This window comes from Saccopteryx leptura, chromosome 2 (assembly GCF_036850995.1).
Source record: "Saccopteryx leptura isolate mSacLep1 chromosome 2, mSacLep1_pri_phased_curated, whole genome shotgun sequence".
NCBI classification, from domain to species: Eukaryota; Metazoa; Chordata; class Mammalia; order Chiroptera; family Emballonuridae; genus Saccopteryx; species Saccopteryx leptura.
The window spans coordinates 256,075,615-256,099,637 of NC_089504.1; the positions used below are offsets into that span (position 1 = coordinate 256,075,615).

Consider the following 24,023-nt stretch of genomic DNA (forward strand, 5'->3'; position numbering starts at 1 on the left):
TCCGCGTGCTGGCGGCCGGGCGGGCGGAGCGAGCGGACTCCGGGCTGAAACCCGAAACCTCCGGTCCCCGCACCACCGCTCGGTGCTGCCCGCGGGAGGAAGGAAGCGGCGGAGGCCAGGCGGGCGGTGGCCGGTCGGGCCCTGCGCTGCTGCGGCGGCGCCCCCTCGGTGAGCAAGGGGGACGCGCGGGCCGTGATGGAGGGCAACGCAGCTAGGGGGCAGGGCGGGGGCGGGGCATGGGCCGGGGGTCTCTGCGCCCCTCCCCCACGCCTACCCGCCCCCTCGGAGGTAGGGACTGTACCCCCTAGCTGTACCTTGCCTAGCTTTGGGAGCCCAAGCCCTTTGTGGAAGATCTTGGGGGGCGCGCCTCTCCTTGGCGGCCAGTGGCTTCGGAGTGGCCCTGCCGCAGCCTCGACCCGTTTCTCTGGCGCCTGCTAGGATCCCCGGGGAAGGAGGACTGAGGTGCGTGCTGGGCACCGGCTGATTGGGGTCGTGCGCCCCGCAACTAAGGGGCTTCAAGCCCAGCTCTGAGACAGGTGTGTGGGGCAGAGCGGCCTCGCCCCTGGGCTGGACCCCGTGAGGACCAGGTGAGCAGCATCCTCCCAGCAGGGTTCAGGGCGCTGTCTCACCACGCCGGGCGGGGGGCGCGCCCAGAAGTCGCCAGGCTACCCTGGTGCTGCGGGGTGGCGCCTCTGCCCCTCAGATCTGCGAGAGGGAGATTCGGTTAGCTCTGGGGGGGACTCAGCCAGCATCCGGCGCCACCTGGGTCAGAACTTAACCCCGTGCAACCTTTGACAAGGGCCTGAGGGATGAGAATGTCTGCGGAACGATCGGGATGTCTGGGTGCGCTTCTGAGAGGTCTGCGCGCCCGCAACCGCGCAGCTGGGCACTGGCATCCCTTTAAGTCACATCCTTGAGGCTGTTTTTATGTCGTATTGTATCTTTGATTAGTTTTTGCAAAAGTGCTTTCAAGAGGAGGTCGTTTGAAGTCGGGGGATGGTGTGGTTTTGGAGGGAAAGGACCTCAGTTCCTGAATGTCTCCAGCGAGGATAATGGTAAGTACACGGGGCAAGCCTGTGTCAGCGTGCTGGGGGCCGCACCATGCCTCCTCTCTCCAGCCGGCCTGTTCCTCGGTGACTTGGACCTGGACAGTCCTTAGAAGAGCTATTGCATGGGGAATAGGGGCTTTCCCTTAGAATCATCTCTCTGCAGCCACTGAGGGAGACAGGTGAGGAGAGACGTTCCCCAGGCCCAAAGAGCAGAAGGCAAAGGTGAGAGGGGCCTCAGACCACACAGTCCTGGGCTCTTCCTCCAACTCTCTTTAACTGGGATTCATGCCATCCATTTGGGTCACTTTCCCCAGAGCACCCCATTTTTCTTGTCCTAGGACACACTGGTCTTATTTTATACCTGGAAGATGCTTACCAGCACTTCCATATACTTTTTCGTTTCATTCACTTAACAGCCCTGTCAAGCGCTGTAGCCCATTTTATAGGTGAGGATGCTGAGACCCCAGAGGTGAAGTTCTCTCTGTCCAGGAAACTGAGAGCAGCTAGCCCAGAACTCTGGTTCCCGCCCAGGCAGGGCCTGAACTCAGGACTTGTCTCTGCCTTGCTGCTCCACTCCCCTGGCGGGGAGACTAGGGGCCCCTCAAAAAGAGGTCTGCTGGGCATTTTAGAAACTAAATCGCCTCAGGTACTCAAATCATCATCTTTGGTTGCGGCCCTATGCAGTGGGCGTCTGAAGTAGGGTCGTTTGGTCAGACAGCCTGAACTCCTTGTTTGGGTTCCTAAAAGGTGGAACGGGCTGAACTGAAACTGACCTAAATGTCAGCCAAAGGAGGTCAACTCTGTGCTGGCTGGGGCCAGTCTGGAGGCCTGCCTGCAGGAGGAGGGCAGGCAGGAGGGCTGGGGTGGGGTGGTGTCTATATGTAGGGCATGCCTTCCCGCACAGACAGATGCAGGTGGGACAAGGCTCCAGATAAGTGTTTCCTGATCTGAATTTGGGGAGGAGGCCAAAGTGGGGGAGCTGTACATTTTTATGGGTAAAAAAAGCTCCATGTGTTTAAAGTGGTCAACGAATTCAAAACATTTTTTAAAATGTGCAGGCTGGTTGTGGCCTTCAGACTGCTGGCATGCACCCTCTGAGAACTTAACCTTTAGGAAGCCAGTGCTGTCACTATGAGATGCAATCAAACATGCCCGGATGGGGGCAGTGATGTCTTCTGGTGGGTTTTTCTTTGAGAACAACAACAAAAATCAACAAAACTGGAGATAGCTCTTAGTGCTACATGGGATTTGGAGAAAGGACTGCTTTTATGACTCAGTTACACCACGAAGTGTTTTTGCCCCCCATGTTTGTTTCATTGAATTGTGATTTCATCAATTTGTGAGGCTCCTTCCAAATTCTGGACTTTAATATATATATATATATATATATATATATATATATATATATATATATATATATATATATTTTGGTTAGTTACCTCTTGTGTCTTTTCCATCTTTACCTATTGAACCTCTGAGCAGAAGTATTTAATTTTTATGTGGTTAACTCTACATGGATTTTCTTTGTGGCTTCAAGTCATCATGCACAGGATGTTCTTCCGTCTCAAGATTAAATTTGCCTAAATTTTCTCTTCTCTATTCTCTGCTTTTTTTTTTTTTTTAATTTAAAAATCTTTTAAATGACTGTTTCTCTTACTTTTTAAATTTGTTTCAGTTTCTCTCCTCTCTGGCACCGGGGAGGTCAGGCTTGAATTGGCCAGTGAGCCCCCTTAGCTAACATAGTGCCTAGAATTTCTTTCACTTTCGTAGTGACTTTTTACACCAAGCCTTTTTCTGTTTTGTTTTGTTTTTTAGTTTTGCATCCTTTCTTCAGTTTAATGTTGAAAGAAATGGCAGGACTGTTATCTGTTCTGTAAAGAACTAAAACGAGGGAAGAAGCGTCTACCTGAGTGAGGAGGAGAATCCACACAGAAAGAAGTAATTATCAGGCCAGGTGGGGTTGCCATACAAAGGACACTCTCACCTCATTCTAATTCTGGTCTGATTCACCAAGTCTTAAGCATGAGAGCTTTTCTGGGGTGGGGGTGGGGGACAAAAAGGACATTTGGATGATGGAAGCGTTGTCATGTGCCAAGTCATGGGATTAGAGGGCAGCCTGAGAATTTGAGAACCATGGGATAGCCGCTGTGGAGGGTCCTGTAAATGAATACATTCTGCGGGTGGCAGAGAAGAATGACGCAGGCTTGCATAGGGGACCATTGGCCTGGAGGCAGATTGGAGTGGAGAGCGAGATCAAAGATAAGAAGATGAGATAGAGCCTAACCAGGTGGTGGTGCAGTGGATAAAGCATTGACCTGGGATGCTGAGGTTTCAGGTTAGAAACCTCAAAGTTGCCGACTTGAGCGCGGGGGCTCACCAGCCTGATCATGGGGTCACCAGCTTGAGCGTGTGATCATTGACCTGATCTCATGGTTGCTGGCTTGAGCCAGGGGTCATTGGCTCAGCTGGAGCCTGCCACCTGCCCCCCCTACCCTGTCCAGGCATGTATGAGAAGCAATCAGTGAACAACTAAAATGCTACAACTATGAGTTGATGCTTCTCATCTCTCTCCCTTACTGTCTCTTTCTCTCTCACCAAAAAAAACAAAAACCCCAAAATAAAAACAAAGATGAGATAGAAATGTCTGGTAGCCATCTGGAGATGACAGCAAGACTCTGAGACTGAGCTGGGGCAGTGGCCACGAGGATGAAGTTTTGAGTGAGAATTTAGTGAGGCTCTCAATGCCTGTGATAGGAACGGAACCAACCAACCTTGACCGCTTTCCGTACATGAGCTTATTGAGAAGGCTGGTGTGGAAATCCGAGGCTCGTGCACCTGCCCAAGTTCCACAGAAGTGTCAGTCAGGGCCTTATCCCATCAGGATTACCTGGCAAGAGTGGTCTCGGACGTCCACATATCTGACTTGAGGGATTTGGTTGGTGGGTGGTGTTTTTTTCTAGGGAAGAGAGAAACAGGAAGAACAGCATATTAAGATGGGAGGGCAGAGGCGATGGATTCCATTTTGCACATGTTACATCCAAAGTGCCTGGGTGTGGCATATGGGAGAAAACATCCACGGGGTGGGTAGCTGTGAATTGGGAGCTCCGAAGAGTTGTCTAGGCTGTAGAGGAGATTTCAGAATCACCATTGTTTAAGGGGGTTCAGAGAGGGAGCTTCACGAGAAAAGTATCAAAGAGGACTTGTTTTATTTTTCAATCACAGTTTACATTTAATATTTACATTGTATTCGTCTTAGATGTACAGCATAGTAGTTAGACAATTCATGTACTTTACAAAATGGAACTAGGATCCTTCTTTTTTTTTTTTGGCAAGGGAATCAAAATCCAATTGAAATTAACCTACACTAAAAAGGAGTCATTGGTTCCTGTCACTGAAGCTCAGGACTCTATTTGGCTTCAGGTGCGGTTCCCAGGGTGGAAATCACTTCATCAACTCTCATTTTCTTACCTCCTCTTGTCTCAGACTCTCCCCTCGTGATGTCTCGGGGAAGCTGCCCTTCAAATCCGATGGGAGAGGGGAGCTGTCTTTCCCCCCACCCAGCTATCCCGTCCACAGACGGGTTCTGTCTCCTAGGCGGATTGGGTGGAGGGAGTTGGGATGTGACTGGCATGGCATAAGGCGTGTGTCACCTCCATGAAGATGCATGAACTCCCACTGTGAAAAGGATGACTCTGGAGGAAACTTCAGGGGCAACTACCAGAGCCGAGGAAAGGGGTGTGGAGGGGGGCCGAGGGTTCATTTCCTTTGTGGATGAGAAAGACTGCCCCAGAAGGCGATTTGGGAGACAGTAGCACAGGGCCGGGTGATGACAGGTAGATGAGCCTGGTGGGGAACGAAGGAGCAAGAGGTGGAGAGAACTGGGTCAGGAGAGCGCAGGGAAGAGAGAAGCAGTCAGAGGTGTCCCATGCAGCGAGCAGTGAGCTCAAGGAAGGGCCGCTGGATTCTCTGGACGACATTGGCAACGTTGCCCCAAGCAAAGATTGTGGTTTATTGTAAACTTGACTGAGACTACCTTCTAGAGGGGTCATAATGCCTATCGGCTCTGTTAATTCCCCTCTCCCAGCCCCTGGGGATGGCCAACTAGGGGAAGAGAGGTAGTGAGGGCAGGAAGGAAATCTGGGCTTTGTCAGTGAATAGGTGTGTGACTGCGAGCAACTCACCTCCCTTCTTGGATTTCAGGTTCATCTGTAAAATAACATGATTGGAATGAGTTAACTTCTCGGGTCCTTTTTTTGGTCTTACATGTTGGAGAGTCATGAATCTGATCACTTCACACAGCCCTGCTCCCCTCAGAAAAATGTTTTATCTATTGACTCTCAGATCAACATAGATATTCATGAATAGGGGGTTGGGATAGAAAACATTTATTTTCTTCCACATACAGAGTGCTATTGGGAGATCAAAGGGCAAACCGAGGGGGAATTTCTAAGCCATCTGGTGGAGAAAGCATCCTCTCGGAAAATAAAAATTGTGCCAGCACGTGTGCGTCTGAAAGGGTAACTGAAATATACGAGGAAAATGATATAGATAGTACGTGGTGGGAAGGGTCATCATGGGGGTGGAAGGTTCCAGAAAGGTGTCTTCAGAATTTTGCTCTTAAGGTGGACTTGCGCTGGATGGTATTTACGGAAGCAGGAACCGGCGGGGGTGGGGTGGGGTGGGCACGGCTGACACCGGTGATTGCCAAGCATTCCCGGGCTGCGTGCATCTACCTGCCCTGTTGGAGAAAATGCTTAATTACAAAAACAACAACAACAACAAAGGAATGGTGAGGAAGCTTTTTTTTTTCTTTTTTTTCTTTCATTTTTCTGAAGCTGGAAACAGGGAGAGACAGTCAGACAGACTCCCGCATGCGCCCGACCGGGATCCACCCGGCACGCCCACCAGGGGCGACGCTCTGCCCACCAGGGGGCGATGCTCTGCCCATCCTGGGCATCGCCATGTTGCGACCAGAGCCACTCTAGCGCCTGAGGCAGAGGCCACAGAGCCATCCCCAGCGCCCGGGCCATCTTTGCTCCAATGGAGCCTTGGCTGCGGGAGGGGAAGAGAGAGACAGAGAGGAAAGCGCGGCGGAGGGGTGGAGAAGCAAATGGGCGCTTCTCCTGTGTGCCCTGGCTGGGAATCGAACCCAGGTCCTCCGCACGCTAGGCCGACGCTCTACCGCTGAGCCAACCGGCCAGGGCGAAGCTTTTTTTTTTTTACAGAGACATAGAGAGGGACAGACAGACAGGAACAGAGAGAGATGAGAAGCATCAATCACCAGTCCTTTGTTGTGACACCCTAGCTGTTCATGAGTGCCCTCTCACATGTGCCTTGACCACGGGGCTACAGCAGATGAGTAACCCCTTGCTCGAGCCAGCGACCTTGGGTCCAAGCTGGTGAGCTTTGCTCAAACCAGATGAGCCCACGCTCAAGCTGGCGACCTCAGGGTCTCGAACCTGGGTCCTCCGCATCCCAGTCCAACGCTCCATCCACTGCATCACCGCCCAGTCAGGCGAGAAAGCTCTTTTAAATAATCCAGGAGACATCGTGTAGCCCGGACCGGGATGATGGTAGTGGCGATGGTGAGACATAGTTAAGTTCTAGAAACATTTCAGCAGTAGAACCGGCAGTATGTCGATGGACAGGTGATAGGAGAGAAAGTGGGGAGACAGAAAACCCCAACACTGAGGGTCTGAGCAATGGGGAGGAGCATGGAGAAGAGCAGGTCTGAAAGGTGAAAGATCTGAAGTCTGGCTTTGGACACACTAGGCTGGCGTGCTGGGGACATCCAGGCAGAAGGCTGAGCAGCAGCTGGCTGGGCCAGCCGGGAGCTCCCAGGGTCGCCCTGGCTTCCGCTGCCTGAGCAGGGGCTCCTCACCACACCCTTGGTCCAGCTGCCCAGTGAATCACCACAGTAACTTCTGGCAGCAGTAGCAGGTAGACTTGGAAGAGCCCTGGGCAGCACTGACCTGGGCTGACCCAGCTCCGCCTTGGGGATGTGCTGGGGTCCCAGATCCAGGCAGGGTGGCCATAGGAGGCTTTGCTGCATCTGCCCTGGAAATGCTGGCCATCTGCTCTCCTCCTGCCTGGGGAACAACGGGGTCCAGGCCCGGGGAAGGGGGGGGGGGTCCAGGGCCTGGAAGCTATTTCTGTCAGAGGCCTTGCTCCACCTTCAATGGCCAGGCCTCCCCGCTCAAGCTGTGGTCAAACCACCATTGCCTTTTCTCTTTTTTTCCTCCAGCTCTTTCTCTTGGGGCCCAAGACTCTCCCCTGGGTGAGCTGTTCTTGTCATGACTTCAGCCTGGTTGTTTGTGGGTTTTCTGGGAGGCTCCCGTGGCCCCTCCCCTGTCCCTGTTGACGAGGAAACAGGAGGGAGATGGTGGTGGCCTCCAGTGTTGCTGGTGGAGTCCTGGGAGAGAGGCCAGTTGCCCTTTGAAGAAATCCAGCTGACAGTCCGTGGCTCAGAGTCCAGCTTGGCTCCACATGGAGCGTTCCTCTCATTCTCCAACATGCACAAGAGAAACTGCAGCAGAGGAGTTTGAGGAGCAGCACGCGGAGTTTGGGTTTCCCATGTGATCCGGGGAGGGTGCAGCTCCACTGTGGACTGTGCTCCGCGGCTCAGCCTTGGACTGGTCCCTTGTGAGGAATGATGTGTGCCCCACACGACCCATGTCCCCTGTTACAGCAGGAGTTACTTCAGGTGCTCCCTATGGAGCACTCGTCTCTGTGGGTGAGAAACTGCAAAGGTCACTCCTGACTTCATTTCAGGACCTCTAAACCCCATGGCAGAAAGAGGTACAAGTGCAGGAACCTTGGGACATTTTTTTTTTCTTTTTTCAAAAAAAATTTTTTTTTTTTCCATTTTTCTGAAGCTGGAAACAGGGAGAGACAGTCAGACAGACTCCCCATGCGCCCGACTGGGATCCACCCAGCACGCCCACCAGGGGCGACGCTCTGCCCACCAGGGGGCGATGCTCTGCCCATCCTGGGCATCGCCATGTTGCGACCAGAGCCACTCTAGTGCCTGAGGCAGAGGCCACAGAGCCATCCCCAGCGCCCGGGCCATCTTTGCTCCAATGGAGCCTTGGCTGCGGGAGGGGAAGAGAGAGACAGAGAGGAAAGCGCGGCGGAGGGGTGGAGAAACAAATGGGCGCTTCTCCTGTGTGCCCTGGCCGGGAATCGAACCCGGGTCCTCCGCACGCTAGGCCGATGCTCTACCGCTGAGCAAACCGGCCAGGGCTCAAAAAATTTTTTAACTACGGTCAAATACATACAATATAAAATTTACCACCTTAGCCGTTTTTGGTTGTTTTTTTTTTTTATGTTTATTTTATTGATTTTACAATGTGAGGAAGGGAGAGAGATAGGAACATCAATGTGTTCCTGTATGTGCCCTGACGGGGGATTAAACCGGCAACGTCTGCGCTTCGGGACAACGCTCCAACCAACTGAACTATCCAGCCAGGGCCCCACCTTAGCTATTTTTTTTTTCCTTTGGTGACAGAGACAGAGAGAGGGACAGATAGGGACAGACAGACAGGAACGGAGAGAGATGAGAAGCATCAATTCTTTGTTGCGACACCTTAGTTGTTCACTGATTGATCTCTCATATGTACCTTGGGGGGGGGGGGTACAGCATCGTGAGTGACCCCTTGCTCAAGCCAGTGACCTTGGGCTCAAGCTGGTGAACTTTTGCTCAAACCAGATGATCCCGCGCTCAAGCTAGCGACCTCGAGGTCTCAAACCTGGGTCCTCTGCTTCTCAGTCTGAAGCTTTACCCACTGCACCACCGCCTGGTCAGGCATTCCTTACCATTTTTAATTGCACAGTTCAGTGGTATCTAGCACATACTGTATAACCATCACCATCCGTCTCCAGAACTCTTTTTACCTTGCAAAGCTGAAACTCTGTACCCAATAAACAGTAGCTTCCTGTTCCCTCCCCCTGACCCTGTGACCATTCTGCTTTCTGTGTCTATGATATTGACTGTTCTATGTGCCTCGTTTAAGTGGAATCATACTGTATTTGCTTTTTTTGTACCTGTCTTATTTCACTGAACATGATCTCAAAATTAATCCATGATGTAGCCTGTGTCAGAATGTCTTTCCTCATGAAGGCTGAATAATATTCCATGAGATGGATGATAGACCACATTTTGTTAATCCATTCATAGGTTGATGGACACTGGGTTGCTTCCGCATTTTAGTGATGGTGAATAGTACTGTTCTGAACGTGAGCTTGCAGATATTTCTTCAAGACCTTGCCCCCAGTTATTGTGGGTATATAAGCAGAACTGGAATTGCTGGATCAGATGGTAATTCTGTTTAATTTTTTGAGGAATGACCATACTATTACCTACATCAACTGCCCCATTTTACATTCCCACTGATAGTGCACATGGGTTCCAATTTCTCCACATTCTTGCCAACACTTGTCATCTGTTTTCCTTCCTTCCTTCCCTCCTTCCTTCCTTCCTTCCTTCCTTCCTTCCTTCCTTCCTTCCAAGTTGCACCCGTGTGTGTGTGTGTGTGTGTGTGTGTATGTGTGTGTGTAAGAGAGAGAGAGAGAAAGAGGTGGTAACTCCCTGTTTTGATTTGCTTTTCCTAATTAGTGAGGTTGAGCATCTCTTCATGTGCTTATCAGCCATGGGTTGTTTGTTGTTGTTGTTGTGTTTGAGTTCTCAATATGTTCTGAGTACTAATTCCTAATTGGACATATGATTTGCAAATATTTCCTCCCATTCTGGCTTGTCTTTTTACTCAGTTGATAGTGTCTTTTTTTTTTTTAATTTTATTTATTTTTTACAGAGACAGAGAGTGAGTCAGAGAGAGGGATAGACAGGGACAGACAGACAGGAACGGACAGAGATGAGAAGCATCAATCATTAGTTTTTCATTGTGCGTTGCAACACCTTAGTTGTTCATTGATTGCTTTCTCATATGTGCCTTGACTGCGGGCCTTCAGCAGACCGAGTAACCCCTTGCTGGAGCCAGCGACCTTGGGTTCAAGCTGGTGAGCTTTTGCTCAAACCAGATGAGCCCGTGCTCAAGCTGGCGACCTCGGGGTCTTGAACCTGGGTCCTCGGCATCCCAGTCCAATGCTCTATCCACTGTGTCACCGCCTGGTCAGGCGATAGTGTCTTTTGATGCACAAAATGTAAAATTTTTCATGAAGTTTCATTAATCTATTTTTTTCTTTGTTTGCCTGTGCCTTTGGTGACATCTCCAAGAACTCGTTGCCAAGTCCAATGTCATGACTTGGTGTATTTTTTGTGTTCTCAGGCCTCCATCTCCACTCTGCCATTTGAGGGTTTGTTTCTTTCTCTCTTTCAACAAAGTCCTTAGACCAACAGATCCATAAAATATCTAGACTTAGGACATCTTCACTCTTTCTACAGGCAGGGAGAGTATGCCCAGGAGAGGACAGACAGAAGCAAGGCAAATTGGAAGTGGGCTCAGATAGGCCAGCAGACGGGGTGGGGGTTGGCAGGTGAGGAGTCTGGAGTGGAGAGGGGGCCCCCACATGCCGAGGCTCACCTCTGTGGGCCACGGACAGACAAGATGGATGGTGGTCTACAGCCAGAGGACCAAGCTGTAGAGCTACTACTCCCTGTTCTCTCGAACTACGCACTCAACTTTTCCCAGCCGCGGTTTTCCCGCTTTATTTACTTAACTGACACTTGTGTGGAGCCAAACGCTGTTGTAAGCACTGTGCAAATATGAACTCATTGGTTCCTCCCACCAGCCCGAGGAGGCAGGTACTCAGGAGCGGGACCTTCCTCCCATGCACAAATGTGGAAGCTGATGCCCAGAGAAGTTAGGTCATATGTCATGGCCCAGTAAGTAGTGGAACCGAGATTTGAACCCAGACTCTGTGGTTCCTGAGTTCGTGCTCTCCCTAAAGTGGGAGGGGAGTAATTCCTACCTCTAAATGTTAACATGGTCAAACCTGATGATGCTTGTAAAGGTATGTTGTGCGTTGCACAGTGTTTTGCAAATACTGATAATTATTAGTTGATAAATAAGTGGTCCTGCACAGGACCAAGGGCAGCCCCGTACTCACGTTGCTAATACACGTGCAAAGGGGACCGCGGCCGGGTCTCCCTCACGGGCCACCCAGGAATTCAGACAGAGACCACAAGGCCTCTGGGCTCTGACTCTATAGTCTTCTCTGTCCTCAGGTGCCCAGAGCTCAGCCCTGCTCTGTGTTGGAACTGAGAAGCTTGAATCAGGACTCGACTAGGTTGTGGTGCCTTTGTGGGGACAAGAGCAGGGCACTGCATTGTCACAGACTCTGGGCTGGCCGGCCAGGCCATCTGTCTTTGGATCAACCTTCACGGAAGTGCTGGGGAAGAGTGGAGGAGGGGAGAGAGGGAGAGCCCAGGACCCTGTGGCCTCTTCTGGCTCTGGGGGAGCTGTGAGGCCTGGTCTGAGAGTGGAGCACAGGTGGGGGCTTCGCTCTTGATCTCAGTTCCCTTAGGGCACAACAGGGTGGGTATGAGAATCTTCTTCCCCATTCCACCAGCCACCCAACCCATGCCAGCTGGTGGCTGATGCGTATTAAGTGCTTTGAGGTGCTGAGATGAAGAGCCCCAGAGAATGCAACCAAAATAGCATCACAGTGACTTCACTGGCTTGTTTGAAGTGGTGTGAGGAATATTTCCTCCCCTAGAGGTCTGTCAATTTGAATAGCGAACAGCGTGTGTGCCTACCTGCTGGCCTTGGAGCTGGTTCTTCAAACTCCAGGTCCCCTGGCTTCCGAGTCTGTGCACTCACCCACCAGGCCTCACTGTCATGCTGGCCAATGCAGGCGGCGGCACCATGAGCAGGAAAGGAGTCTGCTGTAAGCCGAGGGAAATCAGAGTTTTAGGTCAAAATATGAAGTGAGCTGCAAAATATCCCACTGACACAATTACCTAAGAGAAGAGAATGCCCCCTTACATGTGGTCTTTCTGTCCTTGCAAATCAAGACATTTCGAGAACCGTGTCCTGGGAATTACCACGCAAACCAATGTGTTTATTTTTATTTATTTTTAATTTTTAAAATGTATTGATTGATTTGAAGGAGAGAGGAAAAAGAGAGAGAGACAGCGAGACAGCAACTCCTTGCTCCATCTATTTATGCATTCATTGCTTGCCTCCTGCATGTGCCCTGACCTGGGATTGAACTTGCACCATTGGTAGAACAGGGATGATGCTCTTAACCAACTGAGCTCCCCATCCAGGGCACCATGCAAACCAATTTCTAAAACAATAGATACCTGTTTCAGTCCATACTGTTGCCTTGTTTGTTTGTTTGTTTGCTTTTAACACAAGATGATGATCTCTCACTGGAATGAGGAAGTTTGGCTTTGAATGACTCCAGGCTGTCACCAGCCCTTTGCTCCTCTCTCTGGGAATGGTCAAGAATACTGAAGACAAGTCCAAGAGGAGTGTGACCATAATACACTGAACCAGGACAGTAATGATAAGGAAACATCCACGTGCATTACACCCCAATCGCGTTACAGTCGTGTTGTTTCTCAGCGTTGGAGCACAGTGGGGCAGGGGGCTGTTTCTCTGGTTGGGGAGGATGTAGTCAGTGTGGGAGTGGAACACCCTTGTGTCTGGCAGCAGAACTGGCCAGGAGAATGGAAATGTGAGTCACACTTGAATTTGCTGCATTTGATGGGCCCTGGCTTGTCAGGCCCTGGGTAAGCTGGCTGGCTGCCTGGAAGCCTTCCCGGGCTGGGGCATTCCATACCCTCTTTCTTGTTCTTTAAAAGCACGCCCCCCGGGGGATTTGTTAGGGCTTGTGCCCTCTGCACTGCAGGCTCCTGGCAGAGGCCAGGACTGTGGATTTCTCTGGGTGGGCAGGTCTTTGTCCCACAGTCCCCCTATGCCTCTTGTGGAGGATTGGACGAGAGGACCTCAAGGCCTGCGGCCAACCCCGGGCCCTGATTTTACAGCTCACTAGTGTGCCTGCTAATAGGGCCATTGGAGAGTACCGGGCCAAGGAGTACTTTATTTTAAAAAGAGTATTCCTCTTTTTAAAATAAAGTTTTACATCCTATTTTTATTCTTTTAGTGGTTACCTTTTGGTAACAGTCCTGTTGGACCTAACGGTGACAAAGTTTTGAAGGCCAGTCATTCATCAACAAATGATTCTTGCGTTACCTACCAAATGCCAGGCACTTGTCCAGGTGCTGGGGAAACAGCCGTAACCAAAGTCTCTGCCCCAAGACTAACTTAGGATATTTTTACTCCAGTCACATCTTTTTCAAGAGCTTCCATTTAGCTTAGTGTTTTAATTTCGTCTTGTTTTCCAAGCTCCCAAATTAGTTATTTTTATGACATTGGCTGTTGATGTTTAACTTTTTCTATTTGTTTTATTATTTTTATTTTTCCTTTTTGCAGTTCTTATTTAGAGTTATCCACATAGTTACCAGTTTATTTCCTAACACTTGGTTCTTGCTCCCAAGTTTCCTTCATGAATGCGGGTCATCCACTAAGGAGTTACTATTCAATAGTAAACATTCAGGTTTGGTTTACCTCAGAAGTTGGTCGTGCCCTCTCTTGAAAGGTATTATAGAACTTTAGAACAAGAGATTTAAAAAAAAAAATTGGGGGGGGGGATCCTGTTTAATTTGGTCGTCTATGAATTAGGAGTAGAAAAGATGCACACATCTGGTGAAGTCCACCACATGTCCAGCGGCGATTCCCATAATAAATGATGCTTTGGTTGGACGATATGGTTATTCCTGACAAAAGACTTCCTAGTTATTCTCTCATTTGCCTTTTATTTTATATTGCCAATGCCTCAGCCTTTCTGACCACTTTCTGGGGGATTTCCTTGGAGCTATTTTTATATTTCTGTTTGAATATTGAGTTCCTACTAATGACCTCTAATAACCAATCTGACACTACAGGGCTCCTCACCTTTCCCTGGTCTGTAACTCATATCGCCTTCTTCCCATAGTCCAAAACTCAGTTGCAGCACTCAAATGAGTTGTAACGTTTTACAACAACATTAACAATATCTAACCTACAAACTTCATCCATAGAATACATACCACTAGGGGTATACAAACAGATACAGCATGTAAAAGCTATTTGACTTAATCTTTTCTCTGTATGGCTATGTTATTAATCTGATATACAGTTAGGCTTATATTTTTTTCTTAAAATCAATTCTATGTTTACTTTGATTCCCTTTTTAATATTTAGCATGTTAAATATTTACCTGGTTCTACAATCAAAACTAAAAAAAAAAAGGCTTAGATGAATTTTACTTTAATCACTTTTAGTGTCAGATGTATCTTTTTTATTTCTCTTTTTTTCCATAAGTAAACATAGTTATATTTTTGTGTGGGAATATATTCTTATTTTCCTTTCTCCCTTTTTTTCAGGTTTTTTTTTTTAAATGAGTGCCTCAATGAATAAAATAACCTTGTATATCTGTAATAGGAACTTACATCTTCAGGGTAAATGCCTAGAAATGGAATTGCTGGGACAGAGGGTATGCATGTGTAGTTTTTAGACATTGCTAAATTCCCTGGTGGTTGCCTTTTGCATTCCCATTTGGAGTGGGGAGAATGCTTGTCTCCCCCAGCCTCACCCACAGAGGGCGCTGTCACGGTCCTGAATTTTTATTGGCCTGAAAGGAAAGAAGTGGTATTTCAGTGTTGTTTTAATGTACACTTCTCTTATTTTGAATGAAATAGGACATCTTTTCTTACGTTTAAGTACTATTGGTATATCATTTTCTGTGAATTGTCTTCCTCCCTCCCCAGTTTTATTGAAGTATAATTGACACGTAATGTTGTATGAGTTAAAGGTTATACCACCTAATGACTTGAAATATTTGTATATTGTGAAAGGATGATCACAATGTTTAGTTAACATGCATCACCTCACATAGTTATGGTTTTTAATTTATGTCTTTTATCTGCTTTTCTTTTTTATCCTATTTTTCCTTGATTTTTAAAAGGAATTCTTTATAAATTAGAATGATTAGTCCTTTGAATGCCATATAAGTTGTAAATATTTTCTCTCACTTTGTTATTTGTCTAATGACTCAAAGTCTGTTCTTAGCCACTGTGTTATCATTGTACAGTTAAGAATAACAGGCTTATGTAGGACCTTGTGTTGAGACACCAATTAATAATTTACTTATAAGAGTTAACAAAATCTGGAACTCACAAAATAAAGGCAAAACCCAAAATGACTTTACAAAGACACAGATGTACAAGGCTTATCTATAAAGTATATTCATGGCACAAAGCCGCCATAACTTAACATATTGCATAACTGAATAAAAATTCAGAATATTTTAGCATCCTGGAAATATGGAAATTTAGTAGAAATAACATTTTGTATCTAGGCTTAAAAACATTAATTTCCTACATTTTTAATTCTTAAATATATATATATATATATATATATATCTTAGAATGAAGAGTAGCAGGTTGTCCCAATCACGAAGAAAATTGCCTCTTTGTCCCCGGCACTTACTGGACCACATCCAGAATGGTGTGTTTGGTTTTGGGGGACCGTAAGTCGAGAGGGTCACAGACATCCATGAACAGGGAGTCTGAATGAGGGAACGGTCCAGACAGCATCTCAGGAACTGGGAGATTTTATCTGGAGAAGGGAAAGCGAGTAACTTGTGAAGTATTATGAGGTTGCTGAGTGGAAGAGAGATCAGCATTGTTTGATCCAGCTCGAGTAAGCAGGCCTAGGATCCCTGGTCATGATCCACAGTGGTCAGGCTCCCAGTGAAGGGAGACTTTTTCATTAGGACTGATGCCTCCTTCACCTGCCAGCTCCCTGTGGTCAAAGGTGTTTGGACAGAGGGGTCATGCTGTTCAGTGGGGAAGGAGTTTGGATAGAGCCGTCAGGTGGAGGTGTTGGGGGGAGGCTGTGGCTATGGGAGGCAGCTTAGGCACCTGGTTCTTCTTGTCTGGCTCACGCTGAGCCATCTCTCCTTTCTTCCTGGCGTCTCCTGTTTGTGGGGAACAAGAGCAGGTGGGGAAAGTGATCTGTGGGATGTTTTGGCTGATGAAAGCAGACAAAAATTTTGGAGAAACATTCCTCTGGAGCATTGAACGTTAACATGTGTCAACGTTGAGTTTTAGCCAAGATCCCGAGCCAGTTTCCCAAGAGCGGGAGCCGCACCTGACAGAATGGGGTTTGCAGGCCCAGACCTCCAGCTGGTCCTCTGCGTGCCCACTGATAATTAGTGCTGGGGGGGTCCCTGTGTGACAGTCGCAGCAGCTTCTCAGTCTGAATTGTACTTGCTGAAGCCCTGCTCAGGGACCTCTGTGTAGCCTCCCACCCCAGTCAGCTTCTTGTCAAACTGCAATGTGCACACGAATCAACCAGGGTTGAGTTGAAACTGCAGGTTCCGGTTCTGTGAGGCAGAGGTGGGGCCTGAAATGCCGGGGACAATGCTGCTGATTGTTTAGGGACCACCTGGAGTTGCCCGGATCTAAAGGCAGCAGCCCTGAGGATAACCCCCACCCCCGTGAACCATAACAGAATCCCCTGCTCCAGCCTGCTTGTTTGAAATGCACGTTCCCAGGCTGTGGCTCTGCTTTCTGGGCCAGAATTGGGCCGTGCAGCCCGAGCACCAGCCCTTGGGGCGCACGCTCCAGGTGACTCTTTGGAACATCCAAGGTTTGAAGTGCTGGCCTTGGCGGAATCGATAGGGTCATTCAGAATGGAGGGATGCCTCCTTCAGGGGGACACAGTGAGTTGCACACAAGGTTGGTTGTAGGAAACAGGACACATATGTTGAGCGTGGCGGGGAAGTGTGGCTGACAGTGTCCGGATGAGCTGGGTGGCCTAGGGCCTCCGCTGTTCTTCTGCAGAGGTCCGATCATCTGACCCGGTGAACCTTCTCCTGTCCCTGTCCCTCCAGTCGCCCAGCATGCTGCTCCCACCCCATGCCCAGGCGCACTGACCATGAGCGTCAACTCCTCCCTGGGCCACTGGAAGGAGCTGAGCAACCTCACTGCAGCGGCGGGAGGCGATGCGGGCGTCACCATCACTGAGTTCATCGCCATCGTCATCATCACCATTTTTGTCTGCCTGGGCAACCTGGTCATCGTGGTTACCTTGTACAAGAAGTCCTACCTGCTCACCCTTAGCAACAAGTTCGTCCTCAGCCTGACCCTGTCCAACTTCCTGCTGTCCGTGCTGGTGCTGCCGTTCGTGGTGACGAGCTCCATTCGGCGGCAATGGGTCTTCGGGGTGGTCTGGTGCAACTTCTCCGCCCTCCTATACCTGCTGATCAGCTCGGCCAGCATGCTGACCCTTGGGGTCATTGCCATCGACCGGTAAGCTTGCCGCCGGTCAGTCAGAGAATGGGAGAATCCAGGAAGGCGTGCAGAGGGGACCTGGAGCCGCCATCTGGCCCTGGGGCACTCACACTGTCTGAGGTCCTGGGGAGGGGTGTTGCCCTCTGCGATGGGGAGAGGGTGAGGAAACAGAGTTCTGTCTTTCCTTCCGTCTGTCAACCCGGGGACCTCGGGTTTTATCTCACCTGTCTTGCATGAAGTTTACTTATTCACTTATTATATACTTCTGGCCATCTCCTTCTGTTTAGTGCCACATTGGACATAGCCCAGAGCCCTCTCCGACATTATACCCCTGCCGTCCCCAAGACCGAGAGAGAGAGGCTGCAGCCTGGTGTGGGGCTGACAGTGGGCCTTCGAGCCCGATGCCCATGTGTATATGATCTATAACATCTATACCTATTTACATGTCATTGTCTCTGTCGTTTTAATCTTAAAAGCCGTAGCACAGAGAACATTCTAGAGACCCGTCATTCTTAGTTGATGGATGAGAAATGGCAGCCGAGGGGGGTGAGGTGTCCGAGGAGGGTTTAGACCTGCTGCCCACTGCCAGTTGCTTCAGCCTGGGCCAGGGCCGGGCCAGGGTCAGGGGACCCAAAGAGAAAACACTGTTCCCCATCCACAGTACAGGGACCTCAACAATCAGCTCTGTCCGGGATGGAAGGGGAGCAGGTGGTGAAAGACGACCCAGGGAGTGAAGGCTATGGCACCTGGGAGAGATGCGTATGCTTCTTAACAGTCTGGGGTTGTCCTCCTTGCGGTGCAGCTGGCCGAGAGAGAAGTGGCCCCGCTCCTGTCCCTCGGTGCGCCTGGCAGGCGCCTTCAGACTTCCCGTGATGCTGTCAGAGGGGGTTGGGCAAGCTTTGCAGGGTTTGGCCGCGAGGTTCCACCCCCTACCTTCAGCTTGGTGATTTGCATTTTGCAAATGGCGGTCACTTCATGCGTCCCAGGCAAGGGTAGACTTCACGAGGGCAGGGAGGGTCGATTCAGGTCCAGTGTGACTTACAGAATCGGGAAGGAAGCTGTCACTGGAGTCAGGGACACACAGAGGGGACAAGCCAGCAATGTTATCACTGGGTGACACAAGTCCCCGGGATCCCTTGGGACCATCTGTCTTTTAGCTGATGAGTGGTTGGCCGTTGGACTGTCCATCTGGGCACAAGCCAGGCCCAAGGCCAGAGTCTTGCCGGCTGTCCGCACTGTGGAGGGTGTAGAGTGAAGGAAGCAGTTGGTCGTTCCACACTGGGTGGCTGCAACTCCTGCTCTAAACATGGTGTATTCAAATCAATGCAATTAGCTAGATCTGTGGGCTGGTTAGTTATCATGAGGGAAGCCACTGCTCAGCCTAAATTAGTATTCACCCCAGGGTAGCTGCATTTGGCTACCCATAGGTCTGGCCTCATTTGTAGTGGCACCCTCCTGTTGACACTAGAGTCAGTATCACAGAAAGGTGTTAGTTTGTGGCAAGAGAGCTAAGCATTAGAGCCCACGTGTGCACGGCGGCTTTTCAGTTACCGTTGGCATCAGGAAAGCCTCTTGGGGGAACAAGGGTCGTGCTTGGGCTCGTGTCTCAGAGTGAGTGGTTGGACAACAGGCGGAGACCTTCAGAAGACAGTAGTGGGGACAGGAAACAATCTGTTTTCCTTTGAACCTGCAACTAGGCCTAACTGAGGCTTGTTATTTTTAATTTATTGATTTTAGCCAGAGAGGAAAGGAGAGACAGAGAGAGCCAGGAACATTGATCTGTTCCTGCATGTGCCCTGACTGGGGATCAAACCGGTAACCTCTGCGCTTTGGGACAACGTTCGAACCATCAGAGCCGGGGCCAAGGCTTAAATTTAAAACGTGTAGTTTCATATCCATGAAATTAATTTTTTGTGGGCAGATGTGGAAATATTCTCTGTCTTTATTATTATTATTATTGGTTTGAGAGAGAGAGGAAAAGGGAGAGACAGAGAGAGGGAGGAAGGACATGCTTTCTGTCTTGATAGAGATGAAGGTTTGTGCATTTCAATGTATGTGAATTTTATACCCCAAATCCCTGTAAACCCAAAGGAACCCCTGGCGGGTGTGCATCTACATGGGCAGTGCTCTGGCCTGTCTATGAGGGGCTCCCTTGGGCCAGGAATGCCGTGAGACATGGACATGGCTGGGAGAAACCACTGTCACGTCCCCTGGATGTGTTCATGCCCAGAACCTTAGTCACCGAGGGATATAAACACCATTTGTTACATAAAGCAGAAGTCTTACCATAAAGTAATAATACTAACTGAGCCTTGAGTAGAGCCAGGAGGCTGTGTTGCTGAGGATAGCTTATTAATGCCGTTGTTTTTACGACCGCCAGACGGGGTTGGTCAAAGGAGCCAAGGGACATTCCCCAGGCTGAGCCTCCCACTCCCAGTTGGACGGCCACCTCGAGGTATCTGAGGCCAGAGGGCCGGCACACATTTTAAAGGGGCAGAGAGCCCTGGCCGTATAGCTCAGGTGGGTGGAGCAATATGCCGAAGCACAGAGGTTGCTGGTTCGATTCCCAGTCAGGGCACAGACAGGAAGGAACAGTTTGATGTTCCTGTCTCTCTCTCTCTCTCTCTCTCCCCGTTACTCTATAAGAAAATATTTTTTATTATTTATTTTTTTAATTTATTCCTTTTAGAGAAGAGAGAGAGGTGGGTGGGAGAGGAGCAGGAAGCTCAACTCTCGTATGTGCCTTGACCGGGCAAACCCAGGGTTACTGGTGACCTCATGTTCCAGGTCAATGCTTTATCCACTGCACTACCAAAGGTCAGGCCCTTCCTCTCTCTCTAAAATCAATCAATAAAATATTTTTTTAAGGTCATGCTCAGTTGGTTCAGTGATAGAGCATTGGCTCAGCATGGGGATTCAATTCCTGGTTAGGGCACACAGAATAAGAGACCATCTACTCCATCCAGTCCTCCCCTTCTTGCTTCTCTCTCTCTCTCTCTCTCTCTTTCTCCTCCTGCAGCCATGGCTTGATTGGAACAAGTTGGCCCTAGGCGCTGAGAATGGTTCCATGGCCTCTGCCTCATGCATTAAGAAGAGCTGGGTTGCTGAGCAATGGAGCAATGCCCCAGATGGGCAGAGCATCACCCCCCTAGTGGGCTTGCTGGGTGGATCCCGGTCAGGGTACATGAGGGAATCTATCTGTCTACCTCCCCACCTCTCACTGAATAAAAATTTTAAAAATAATTTTTTTTTAAAGGAGAGAGGCAGATAAAAGTAGAAACTAGCCTTGATTCTTTTGGAAAGTGAAGGAAACCTCCTTGCAAGTGCCCCTAGTAAACTCCCCTCACATTTCATTTGCCAAGATGATGCCACATAAGTCAGTGTCTCAACTGAAACCAGAACAGCCCGATCTATCCCCAGGTCAGAGGGGCCTGGTGTCCCCTGAGGTCATGGCAGTTTTGCAGGAGCACAAACAAGAGGAGAGCCATTGGTGGCAGGGCAAAGACCAAGCCGTGCTCTTACATTGCAGGCCTGTCCCTCACTGGCCAGTTGCGGCCTTGGAGCGGACCTGTGACCGAGGTTCTGAGGTCCCATTTCCCAGATGGAGAAACAGGGCCCTAAGGGGCTACGTTAGCAACCCCAGGTCACACAGCCATCAGACAGCCGAGCCACCGCCTGAATCCAGACACCTACGGCTCCAGAAGGCCCGCTTCCTCCTGTTTGTATCTCAGCAAGATACAAACCCAGGCCCTGGCTGGTTGGCTCAGCGGTAGAGCGTCGGCCTGGCGTGCGGGGGACTCGGGTTCGATTCCCAGCCAGGGCACATAGGAGAAGTGCCCATTTGCTTCTCCACCCCCCCTTCCTTTCTGTCTCTCTCTTTCCCTCCCGCAGCCAAGGCTCCATTGGAGCAAAGATGGCCCAGGCGCTGGGGATGGCTCCTTGGCCTCTGCCCCAGGCGCTAGAGTGGCTCTGGTCGCGGCAGAGCGACGCCCCGGAGGGGCAGAGCATCGCCCCCTGGTGGGCAGAACTTCGCCCCTGGTGGGCGTGCCGGGTGGATCCCGGTCGGGCGCACGCGGGAGTCTGTCTGACTGTCTCTCCCCGTTTCCAGCTTCAGAAAAATACAAAAAAAAAAAAAAAAGATACAAACCCAGCCACCAGTCTGACATAGCGATGGCTGTAACCCAGGCCATGTGCCGTGATTCTGGGACCCACACACAATCAGGGACACCGGAAACATTGTTGTTCTAGGCCAGATCTTGGTGGCTTGAGATTGGCAGTCTCAGGCTAACCTCTGAGCTGGATCCCCACGCGTGACTCATGAAGGTCCTGGTGGAGAAGGTGGCTTCACAGGTGATACGTGAGGCTTATAGCTATTCCGTTTTTTTTTTTTTTAATTAAGTGAGAGGGAGGGAGGCAGAGAGATAGACTACCACATGTGCCTCAACCAGGATCCACCTGACAAGCCCCCCTACCGGGTGATACTCTACCCATCTGGGGCTGCTGCTCCATTGCTTGGCAACCGAACTATTTTAGTGCCTGAGGAGAGGCCATGGAGCCATCCTCAGTGCCTGGGGCCAACTTGCTTGAACCATTCCTGTCATGGCTGTGGGAAGGGAAGAGAGATGGTGGGGGAGGGGAGAGGTGGATAAGCAGATGGTCACTTCGCCTGTGTTCCCTGATGGGTAATCAAATCCAGGACATCCACACTCCAGGTTGATGCTCTACTACTGAGCCAACCAGCCGGGGCCACCAGCCATTCCTAACATCCTGCCTGCACCAGGCAGCGTCTGTGTGGCTACCTGTTTCTTGCATCCATGGCCCTCATGGGGCAGCCTTCTTCCTTAGGCAGCATTTCCCCGGGATCAGCTGTCCGGGCGGGGAGGGTGTGCTCTACCTAGGACAGTGGTGGGTGCCCCTTCTGGTGTGCATTTCCTGTGCTGACTCCTTTCTCTCCTCCTTGCATCCTGTCCAGCTACTATGCTGTCCTGTACCCCATGGTGTACCCCATGAAGATCACCGGGAACCGGGCCGTGATGGCCCTGGTCTACGTCTGGCTTCACTCCCTCATTGGCTGCCTGCCTCCTCTGTTTGGTTGGTCAGCGGTGGAGTTTGATGAGTTCAAGTGGATGTGTGTGGCCGCCTGGCACCGGGAGCCTGGCTACACCGCCTTCTGGCAGATCTGGTGTGCCCTGTTCCCCTTCCTGGTCATGCTCGTGTGCTACGGCTTCATCTTCCGCGTGGCCAGGGTCAAGGCACGCAAGGTGCACTGCGGCACCGTGGTCATGGTGGAGGAGGACGCCCAGAGGACCGGCAGGAAGAACTCCAGCACCTCCACCTCCTCCTCGGGCAGCCGGAGGAATGCCCTGCAGGGCGTCGTCTACTCGGCCAACCAGTGCAAAGCCCTCCTCACCATCCTGGTGGTCATCGGGGCCTTCATGGTCACCTGGGGTCCCTACATGGTGGTCATCACCTCCGAGGCGCTCTGGGGAAAGAACTGTGTCTCCCCCAGCCTGGAGACCTGGGCCACCTGGCTGAGTTTCACCAGCGCGGTCTGCCACCCCCTCATCTACGGACTCTGGAACAAGACGGTCCGCAAGGAGCTGCTGGGCATGTGCTTTGGGGACCGGTATTACCGGGAGCCGTTTGTCCAGCGCCAGAGGACGTCCAGGCTCTTCAGCATTTCCAACAGGATCACAGGTAACATGGGAACGTGGCAGGAGGGGGATGCTCACCCTTGGCCAGGGGGCTCCTGTGGCCCTCTCTGCTGCTCTGACATGGGGCGGGCGGAGGTCTCGCACCGACTGTGGCCTCAGGGCTCACAGCCCAGGTTTCCTTTGGGGAAGAAATATCCTGGAGGGTCCACTGAGATCCTGCAGCCTTCCTGAGCTGAGTGCTCAAGGCAGGGGACACCAGAGTTCAGAGATCTGCCTCCTGTTCCCCCAGCCATGGGCCACTGGCCGCGGCAGTGTGGTTCCTTCTGTCTCCAGGGAAAAAGAACCCACGCCTTGGACCCGGCGGCCTTCTCTTGGCCATTGTTTTCCATTCAGCGTTCTTTAAAGCCGAGACCCTCCCCTCCTCACTGCTGGTCCCCAAACATACTCATCCTTGGGCTTTTCATCCCAGGTCACTGGTGTGCTTGATTGTCCCTCGTAATTCAGGATGTGTCAGTGCCAAACCTCGGCCTGACACATGGAAATGCCACTGCCGTGTCCATGGAAAGCTGTACTCCCTCTGATCACTGATTCAGAACAAGCCTTTGATGCGACCTAAAGGGAGTACTCTCATCAGGGATAGACTCTTTACGTTTTGTTTGTTTTTGTTTTTGTATTTTTCTGAAGTTAGAAGCTGGGAGGCAGTCAGACAGATTCTAGCATGCGCCTGACCAGGATCCACCTGGCACGCCCACCAGGAGGCAATGCTCTGCCCATCTGGGGTGTCGCTCTGTTGCAACCAGAGCCATTCTAGCACCTGAGGCAGAGGCCATGGAGCCATCCTCAGTGCCCGGGCCAGCTTTGCTCCAACGCAGACTTGGCTGCAGGAGGGGAAGAGAGAGAGAGAGAGAAAGGAGAGGGGGAAGGGTGGAGAAGCAGATGGGCATTTCTCCTGTGTGCCCTGATCAGGAATCAAACCCAGGACTTCCACACGCCGGGCCGGCACTCTACCACTGAGCA

The 24,023-nt window shown here is 50.6% G+C and overlaps 1 protein-coding gene across 4 annotated transcripts in view; it reads left to right on the forward strand.

The window, feature by feature from the left end:
* The window catches only part of GPR161 (G protein-coupled receptor 161), a 38,896-nt gene continuing 14,873 nt past the window's right edge, over positions 1 to 24,023 (forward strand). The window contains exons 1-4 of one of the 4 annotated variants that reach the window (XM_066371447.1): positions 1 to 168; positions 952 to 1,055; positions 16,953 to 17,370; positions 22,325 to 23,049. In XM_066371447.1, coding sequence (XP_066227544.1) covers positions 16,997 to 17,370; positions 22,325 to 23,049 — 1,099 coding nt within the window. In that variant the 5' untranslated portion in view covers positions 1 to 168; positions 952 to 1,055; positions 16,953 to 16,996. Of the gene's footprint in view, positions 169 to 552; positions 588 to 951; positions 1,056 to 16,952; positions 17,371 to 22,324; positions 23,050 to 24,023 lie in introns of those variants that run through there. The other 3 variants (XM_066371451.1, XM_066371449.1, XM_066371450.1) reach the window with 3 other exon arrangements.